A 9,754-nucleotide genomic window follows, 5' to 3' on the forward strand; every position below is an offset into this window, starting at 1 on the left:
CCCTGCAGTGTTTGTCTAGCGGAGAGGGCTGGACTTGCTCCTCCGGGCTACCAACAAACCACATCCCCCTTTCCCAGATTTACACGATTATCACTATCCGAGTCAAGTTGAAGAAACCGCAAATTGCCTGTAAAGCGTTGGTGAGTGTAGTTGTTCATTTAATTTGATATGTTAATATGTTAATTGAACCATCTTGTGAGTGACGGTGCGTCTTGGTTTATTGTAGGTGTTGGCCACCGTGCGGTTTGATTGATGTAATATACTGCATGTTGTCATTTATAATAGTCAATAGAACAGCTGTCACTTTCAGGCACACAGATTTAATCCAGTTTTGACATCTAGTGTTGAATGAATGCGATTGTGTTGTGAAAACGATCCATTGTTGTTAGAAATCTTTGAAGCAGACAGCAGGCCATAAAAAGACAGGCCTATGTCTGAACAGGTGCTGCCTGTATTACATGACTGACATACATACTGTGACTTTTTGATAGGAACAAGCCTATGAATTCATAAAGAAGCCAGCCTACAGTATATGAAGCATTATCTGTGCCTTTTGAGAGCCAACAGTGGTTCCTGTGCAGTATTTTGACAGAGAGGCTGTTGGTTGTTTTAGTGTTTTGTTGAGGTTGAGGTCCTATAGATGACATCATCACCACAGGACTGCATGGATCAGCTTTTCGCTGCCCATAGACAGGGAGAAAAAAGAGATATCCTTTTGGTCATTAGCCAGTAGTAGCTTCTCTTTGGCTTGTTTGACAGACTAGAGGGACATTCCTGCAGACTCTACAGTCATATGGGGCCTCAGGGTGGGGGGACTGGCCCTGTAAACAATGTCTTTGCCTGAAGGTTTGTTTCTATCAAAAGCAATGGCTATTTTGCTCAACACCACATCCATTTTCCCCCTTCTAACTCAGCCATTTATCTCATGAATTTCACAGTCTTACCACACTGTAGCTCTGTCCAAGTTTTGCATGGACTGTTTAATGAACTTTGCTCATTAGGATTCCCTCTGAGTGGTTGGAGCAGCACAAAAGATCATCCCATGTCCCAGTTTTTTTCTCTGCACACTGATTCAATTTTAAATCCAACAGCCAGCTTCTTCACATGTTTGGTTCTTTTTTACTCCTGTTTTCCTCACACTCACTCCTCACTGAATACTTGTTGTGAACCTTTCCGGCATAAAGAAGTAAGTGCTTCTTTGAGAAAAAGACCCACAATGAGTCGTAAACTTAAGTGCACTGAAGTCCATTAGTGTCTGCTTTAGCCTGCACAAGCTTCTGTAATTCTAGATAATGCATTATTGTAAAGAAAAGTCACTTTACTTGTACTAGTGCCAAAACATAAGTGACTGAACTTTTCTCTTCTTTTTTTGTTTTTATTCTTCCTCTCAGCCTGCCTATACAGCCAAGGTATCATATTTCTAACTTCTTCTGTTGTTCCTGCGTTTGTTGTGTTTGAGGTGGTGGTGTGCTGCTGTTGTCTCACATTTCTCAGTAATCATTTTTCTTCTGTACGTGCTTTCTGTATGTTTATTATTTCCCTGCTGGCCATTTCTAACTGAAGTCTGTCATTACTTTGATTTTACATGTCACCATTACACCATTAGGCTATGTCCTGACCAGAAACTAAACTAAAAAAAAGGAAAGGGAAACTGAGTTGGCTATTAGAGATAAGGCTTGAATTATTATTATTATTATTTGCAGGATTCGTTGTTGTTGACTTTTGCAGTGCCATAGCCAGGACCTAAAAAATACTGAGGCCATGAGTCCCCCCAACGCACCCCTCACCACTCACAGAAAAATTTGACCAGAGATCAAAAAGAAAATCTACATTTTTTTTAAATTATGTGCATTGTGTACATTTTATTTGTTCAGTTAACTGTTGAAATCTACTTTGTTATTTCTCAACAAAAAGGTCTAAATGTGTTTCAAAGTCTACTCCCCAATGCCAGGAATAACATTTTAGAGGAGAAAGGCTGAATTTTTTTACTTATTTATGGATTTGTTGGCCTGGAAGTACTCAAATAAAACAAATTGTAGAATGTAATAATATTTCAAAGTATTCTGCTTTGTGCTACTTTTAGACTAACAAGATAATATAATGTTAGTGGGAGACAGATTCAGTCCAATCAGTAGAAAACAAATCATTCTCTGTCACTGGTTTTAACATTAGTTTCTACACACACCCCTATGTCTGGTTGCTGTGCGTGTGTAGCCCTTAGACAAGAGTGTGCCGCTGGTCAGCCTGCTACTATTAATAGACAGCACTGTGCATACCCACCCAGCTTCATATTTTTATCTTGCGCCAGTATGTATCCAGCTGGGGGGATATCTGCAACCATATACGCCAACCGACTGCGGGCAGAGGGCATGGGCACCAAGGAGCAGGCTATGCAATTTGCCAACCAGGACTATGAGGCACTGAAGCAAGAATGTGTGGAGTCGGGCTGCCTGTTTGAAGACCCCTGTTTCCCTGCTGAGCCCCCATCCCTGGGCTTCAAGGAGCTCGCCCCCTATTCCTCAAAAACTAGAGATGTGGAGTGGATGAGGCCCACGGTGAGAAAACAGAAAGGAAAACATGATGCTTTTTTTTAATTAACAGTTAACAATTAAAAGTCCTGGCAATCCTACTCAAAGATTTGTCAGTGACTAACAAGTGATGCATAACACTATTATACGTCATATACTAATTCATCTGCACACATTTACACATAAATAGATGTTTTTACAACAGACTCCAGACCTAAAGCAAAAAATAAAGTGGAAATACTCCTCTCATTATTCTTTAAAATGCTCCTCATGTAATATTTCACAACAGGCATATGGTTGTCACTGCCGCTGGTGATGACAGGAACTTACATGTCATATAAACAAACACATCAGTGACACTGTCTTATGTTATGTCTGCAAACTCAGACAGATTAGAACACACAGTCGGCACAGGAACCTCTGTGACGACAGCAGCAGTTGGTATCTCTTGGCATTCCTTGACCATTTCCTCTCTGTGACATTTGTTTACAGTGTTTCATGAAAACACAGGAAGTTGGCACGTATGTGCAAGAATAGCAGTGGTCTGAAAGAAGTGTTGCTGTCATGAAAATCCTAAAATGTGCTGACTTGTTTTAATTCTATTTCAATTAGAGTATAAGATGAAATGGCATCTGAAAATGTGATGTATTTGACTGTCCTCACCCAAACATTTCATTTCTCCATAGGAACTGACAGATGACCCCCAGTTCATCGTGGGTGGTGCCACCAGAACGGATATCTGTCAAGGAGCGCTGGGTGAGTGCTTATTGGTCTAGTCAGTAATGTTAAAGGTCCCCTCCAGATATGTTTTAATAAATATAAAAATACTAATAAATTGTACTAATAAATAATAATTTGTACCAGATAGGGGTTTCCACTAAAAAGTTATGTTAACGAGTTAAATATTGACATCTACTCTTTCTCTCTCATTGAAAAATCTAGAATCTATGAATATGAAGATTATTAGACCATGTTAAGTAATAATAAGCAAAACACATTTTTGAGTGGAGGGGGACTTTAAATCTGTCATGAAACAAGACAAAGAGACCTGGTGATGGTGCTAGAGGAAAAGTAAAAACAGAAGGAAGACAAAAATTAGATGGAGAATCCAAAGTGCTTCTTCTCACTTGCAGGTGACTGCTGGCTCTTGGCAGCCATCGCCTCTCTCACCCTGAATGAGAAGCTCCTTCATCGGGTTGTTCCACACGGCCAGTCCTTCCAAGACGACTACGCTGGAATCTTCCACTTTCAGGTACTTCAAGATCATCTTCTTGTCTTCGCCCTTCCTTTCAAGTGCAAGGTAAGTGATTCAGATGGATGGAGTTCTTGATTATTGCTCTGTTGTTATAGTTCTGGCAGTTTGGCGAATGGGTAGATGTTGTGATAGATGACCGGTTGCCTGTCAAAGATGGGGAGCTCATGTTTGTCCATTCCGCTGAGGGCAATGAATTCTGGAGTGCACTCATGGAGAAAGCTTATGCCAAGTAAGTGTTGAAACAGATCAGTTGCTAAATTATTCAGTATGCAACTGGAAGATGGAAATCTCTCTCAAACATATTCATAAGTACTGCTGTTAATGGGAATAAAACTGAAGTGTGTGGTTTTTTTTTTCTATGTGGCATCAGGCTGAATGGCTCCTATGAAGCCTTGTCTGGAGGAAGCACCACTGAGGGTTTTGAGGACTTTACTGGTGGTGTGTCTGAGATGTACGAGCTCCGCCAAGCACCCAGAGATCTTTACAAGATAATTGGCAAAGCTCTGGAGAGAGGCTCCTTGATGGGCTGCTCAATTGATGTAAGTGCTGAACTCACTGGCACACCACCAAGACACACTGGTCAATGCTGCACCATCTTGAGAAGGCCAATTAAATTAAAAGCAATTTTATTTATTTTGGCGCCGTATAATTCATACTCTGAAGCACTGATCTTTTGTCATTTTTAATACAGATCACCAGTGCCTTCGACATGGAGGCTGTTACATTCAAGAAGCTTGTGAAGGGCCATGCCTACTCAGTCACTGCATTGAAGGAGGTCTGTCTGTGTATGACTCTGTTGTCTTAATTACACAGCTACCATTAACCATGGTATAAGTATATGGAGCTAAATTACCTATTTCTCTGATGTTATGCAGGTTGATTTCCGTGGCAATGTGGAACGTCTAATCCGAATACGTAATCCTTGGGGTCAGGTAGAGTGGACTGGTGCTTGGAGTGACAAGTGAGTGCTGCCAAGCACACTAAATGTCCCTGTGTACTTATGTTTTGTCGGTCAAAGTCCTGTTTAATGAGCATTATATCTCATACTGCCCATACTTGTCTTGTGTAGTTCCCCTGAATGGGATGAGGTTGACCCTTCTGAACGAGACGACCTGCACCTACAGATGGAAGACGGAGAGTTCTGGTAAGATGTCTCAGGTGTCGTAATACTTAATGGCAATTTCGATGTATTATGCATGTACAGTATAAGTTTTTTAAAAGAATAGTTTGACAATTTTGGTTTCTTGCCAAATGTTAGATGAGAAAATTGATGCCACTGTGGATGCCAAAGATCCCATCCAGACATATTGTAAGATGTACAGTATAAAAATCCTCTGCTTGGAATAATTATGTGTCTGATAAGGATTAAAATCCTTAAAATGTTATCTCCTCTTTCTCCCTCATTGAAAAATCCAGAATCTATGAATATGCAAATATTGTTAATTTCAAAAGTTTTCCTGCTGGACACAAAATGTTTCCTACTTCACTGTAAAGTCCATTTTCAGTGTATGTGCACTGGAGGCTTCAGGTATCCACATCACACTTGTGTAAGTTGCATAATGATCCATGATTGGCTTGACACTACTAGTTGTGATGTCACAAATCCTGCTCCTATGTCCATTCCTTGAACGCAGATTACCTTCTAGTGTCAAACTATCGTGGTTTTAGGGGTGAATACAGATAAAAAAATGAGATACCGTGCAGTGGAGCTTCAGAGGTGCTGGTGGTGGATTTTGTTACTTTTCTTGGTCTTAGTAGTTGCTCTAGTTGTGTTAGTGTTTGTTGTCTACCTGCCCAGAGACTGCAGATGAAAATTAGCTAGTAGCTAAAGCTGGTACAATATCTCTTCACCCCATGTGGGATGAATGCTTTCTTCTGTACATTGTCCTTGACAAATAAATGTTAAGGACAAAAAATAAATTCGACTCCAGCTTTGTTTAGTGGACAGATGTGAGAGTGATATCGATCTTCTCATCTACTGTAACTCTCTGCAAGAAAGAAATGTCGAACGTCTCCTTTGAAAAAGCTGCACTCAGATTTCTGACCCACCACTTTATTCTAATCATGCAGGATGTCCTTCAGTGAATTCTTGAGGCAGTTTTCACGAATAGAGATCTGTAATTTGACTCCTGATGTTCTGAATGAGGACAGTCTCAGCCACTGGAACACCACAAAGTTTTATGGTACATGGAGGAGAGGCAGCACCGCCGGAGGCTGCAGGAACCATCCCAGTGAGTCCCAACCGCATAGGAGAAACAGAAATGTACACCTTGACATATAGAATTTACCGATAAAGTAATGAAATTGTAGTATTTCTTTGCTAAAGCACACAAATGTGTCCTGTAATATTACTGTGGCTATGAAACAATCTAACACAAATCTGTCATCTTTACAGACACGTTTTGGATCAACCCTCAGTATAAGATCACGTTGCTGGAGGAGGATGATGACCCAGAGGACGATGAGGTGGCGTGCAGTTTCTTGGTAGCTCTCATGCAGAAGGACCGCCGTAGATATCGGCGCCACGGTCAGGACATGCACACTATTGGCTTTGCTATCTATGAGGTGAGAGCAGAGACAGAAAATCAGTATCTCTTTGACCTTCTGATGGGTTATTCAGCTATTTAGGGCACTGTTTTTAAATTTTTGCCTCAGCTTATTCTATGATTTTTTTCCTTTTTTCTTTTCTACAGATTCCAGAAGAGGTAGGCAGAGTATCAAACACTACCACATTTTTAAAATCAAAACATTATGAGTATAATCATGATTTCATGTATTTCAGCCCACTTATTAAAAGTTACTTATATTTTACAGCACTGCTGATCATTTATCAGATTTTTAAAATGTGTGGTTGGCAGTGATGTTAAGTATATATATGATTTGAATAAAATGGGCCTACAAACATGCAGATGCATCTAATTGTTTCTTGCTGCCTTTAGTTTAAAGGCTGCCAGAATGTCCATTTGAAGAAGAATTTCTTTTTGAGCCATTCATCGTGTGCTCGCTCTGAGACCTTCATTAACCTGCGAGAGGTGAGCACACGGCTGCGTCTACCTCCTGGAGAGTACCTCATCGTCCCCTCCACCTTTGAGCCTAGTAAAGAGGCTGACTTTGTCCTCAGAGTCTTCACTGAGAAGCAATCAGAAACAGAGTACGTTATTTTTTATGTCAGTTCATGTTTTTTGGGGTTTTTTGCATGTGTGTGTCTTCACGAATTGTAATGTGTAGAAGGGGAAATCTCATGCTAATATGTTTTTGTCCATTACAGAGAACTGGATGATGAAGTCTCTGCTGATTTAGAAGATGAGGTACGCATCAGTGACATGTGACTAACAATGTGGGAAATAAGCAAATATTACTTAATCTACCGTATAAATAGCATGAAGTCACTAGGAACCTGATCTAAGACTAATGCCTCAATATTCTTGCTTTCCTACAGGATGAAATAACTGAGGACGACATTGATGACTCTTTTAAGTCCATGTTTGCCCAGCTGGCAGGAGAGGTAGGTTCTGAAAAACAGATCATTCTTACTCTTTTGAATCTTTGTTTGCATTACTTTTTAACACTATTTAAAATAATCTTTATAATAATATTATTGGTAATGGTAATTGTGGTAATAATGGTATTTGCAATGCCATGCTTTTAGATAATATCTAAAGATTAAAAGCTCTTTAATGGTATCATCTTTGTTATGGAAGAATACTAAGTGCTTCTTAATTGAATTTAATACGTGCACGTTCCATTTTCTTGTCCTTGCTTTTCCAGGATATGGAGATTTCCATTCGCGAGCTTAAAACTATTCTAAACAGAGTCGTCTCCCGGCGTAAGTTTTCAGTTTATTTTCAGCTGCTGGAAAGTTTACATATTAGTAATACATCTCCCATTACTCTATTAGATTCCACTGTAGAGTGTACACCATCTATTTCCTGAACTGCCTGTCTAACAAGCCTCTGTGTCACTAAGTGTTAGTAGGTCACACTGTTTCAGATGAGTGTTTTTGCTATTTCAGACAAAGATCTAAAGACTGATGGCTTCAGCACAGAGTCCTGCAGAACCATGGTCAACCTGATGGATGTATCCTCTCGGGTTATCAGGAATGAATAGAACTGAAAAGTTTGTTACATTGATTATATTAGAAACAAAGATATATAATGCTTTTAGCGTGGTACTGATTGTCCATGTATAGTTTCGTCCCTTGACACCATCTTCACCAGAAAGATGGAAGTGCCCGTTTAGGGCTGGTGGAGTTTCAGCTACTATGGAACAAGATCCGCAAGTGGCTGGTAAGATTACATTATGCACTGTTTCACACCTGAAGAGGTTCTGTAATTCTATTTACATGTCTGCCTCTGTCTCCCAGGTCATTTTTAGAGAGTTTGACCTCGACAAGTCAGGGGCCATGAGTTCATATGAGATGCGTCTTGCTGTGGAGGCAGCAGGTATAAAGGCTCTTGAGCATTCATTTCCACATTCATATAATGTACACACATTTACAGACAAGTGTAACCCTTTCTTTTATTTTTGTTGTCGTCTTGTGTAGGTTTTAAACTGAATAACAAACTGAACCAGATTCTGGTTGCCCGGTATGCAGAGAATGAGCTGATTGACTTTGACAACTTCATCTGCTGCTTAGTCAAGCTTGAAGCCATGTTTAGTGAGTACTCTTATTATAGCTGTTGAATTAAATTTATATTTTTGCACATTACTGATGATTACTTACTATATACAAACACTGAATTTTTTTCAACAGGGTCTTTCCAGCAGTTTGACAAGGAGGAATCAGGAGAGGTTGAGATGAATCTCACAGAGGTGATTTCTGTTTCAAGAGTAAATCTAATTGCATTTAGACACAAGCTTTTCTGTTCGTCTAACTTCATTTGTCCGTCTCACATCGCTAGTGGCTTTACCTGACCATGTGTGGTTGAAGAAGACTGTCTTTACTGGAGACTGGATAGGCGCAGTGTCCTGCAGACTGCCATGAAAGTTGAGCCCAGAAGACCCTCAGCCTTAGTGACCTGATGATCCTCTAACACATCCCACCTCATTTTACCAAAAGTAGCAAATGAGCTGTATACAGAAGTCCAAAGTCCAACCAAGCTAAGTGTCTCCTGCTAGAATCTTACAAACTATGCAAACCTACAGTATGAAGCAGTCACTGTGCCACCGTCGTCTTTGTAAAAAAACAGCATGTCTATGCATGACAAAAATCACAAGCTGTAATGTGCATTTTACTAGCTGATTTTATACTTCTACATTTTAGTTTTGCTGTCTGTATAAATCAAAATCTCACTAGAAGCTATTTTAGCGTAAAATAGAAGATGACTTTTATTTGAAGTTTTAAGTCTGTTACTGTAGTGCTTTTAAAAAGTGAAGTCTTATAGTTTCTACGAATCATTCGGTACTTATGTTAATGTTTTTTTCCCCCCCTGATTTTATAACAAATATTTTTTACAGGAAATAATCACCTCAGTATTGTCAGTTTCATTCTTGCACCAGTAGGTGGTAGTACAGACTTGACCTGCTGTCAATGATTTGTTTTTTTAAAAGTTTTTGCATTTCATACTGAAGAGAGTTTTAGAAGAAGTTTTACTCCATTGTTTTTATTTTGCACAGTTTTTTATTTTAGTTTAAGGAAGCTGCTAATAAAGTCGCCTCACGTTGGTGAGAAATATTGGTTCGCTCAAGTGACATTAACAGGGATCACATGCTACTGAATGCCTTATACACGACACTATGATATTAAAAACAGCTTTTAGAAATGTGCCAGTCATGTTCTTTATGTTGTGAATGTATGTTGTGCCTTCAATAAATATTTCCCTCAAAGTTCATGCTTTCTCAGTTTGTTCATTGTGTTCATGATAACATGAGCTTGACCCACATTTGGCTGCTTAATGTGCCAGAAACTCCTATGTTATGCACTTAAGGTAAAGGTTATATTTATTGTAAGCACAGAGAGACCTCAGTAAAA

At 39.5% G+C, this 9,754-nt stretch overlaps 1 protein-coding gene across 1 annotated transcript; it reads left to right on the top strand.

Annotated features, from left to right (window-relative positions):
* Window positions 1-8: 8 nt before the first annotated feature.
* LOC122997331 (calpain-1 catalytic subunit-like) lies at window positions 9-9,612 on the top strand. The gene is made up of 23 exons (XM_044373413.1): window positions 9-140; window positions 1,392-1,409; window positions 2,309-2,555; window positions 3,215-3,284; window positions 3,662-3,780; window positions 3,879-4,012; window positions 4,154-4,322; window positions 4,475-4,558; window positions 4,659-4,744; window positions 4,853-4,927; window positions 5,854-6,014; window positions 6,179-6,348; window positions 6,477-6,488; window positions 6,723-6,934; window positions 7,052-7,091; window positions 7,223-7,288; window positions 7,552-7,609; window positions 7,796-7,860; window positions 8,001-8,069; window positions 8,147-8,225; window positions 8,327-8,440; window positions 8,537-8,595; window positions 8,685-9,612. Exons 3-23 carry the CDS (start codon window positions 2,310-2,312, stop codon window positions 8,709-8,711), a joined length of 2,115 nt encoding a protein of 704 aa, XP_044229348.1. The 5' UTR covers window positions 9-140; window positions 1,392-1,409; window position 2,309; the 3' UTR covers window positions 8,712-9,612.
* Window positions 9,613-9,754: the final 142 nt, after the last annotated feature.

Source organism: Thunnus albacares, chromosome 14, assembly GCF_914725855.1.
Source record: "Thunnus albacares chromosome 14, fThuAlb1.1, whole genome shotgun sequence".
Taxonomy (NCBI): Eukaryota; Metazoa; Chordata; class Actinopteri; order Scombriformes; family Scombridae; genus Thunnus; species Thunnus albacares.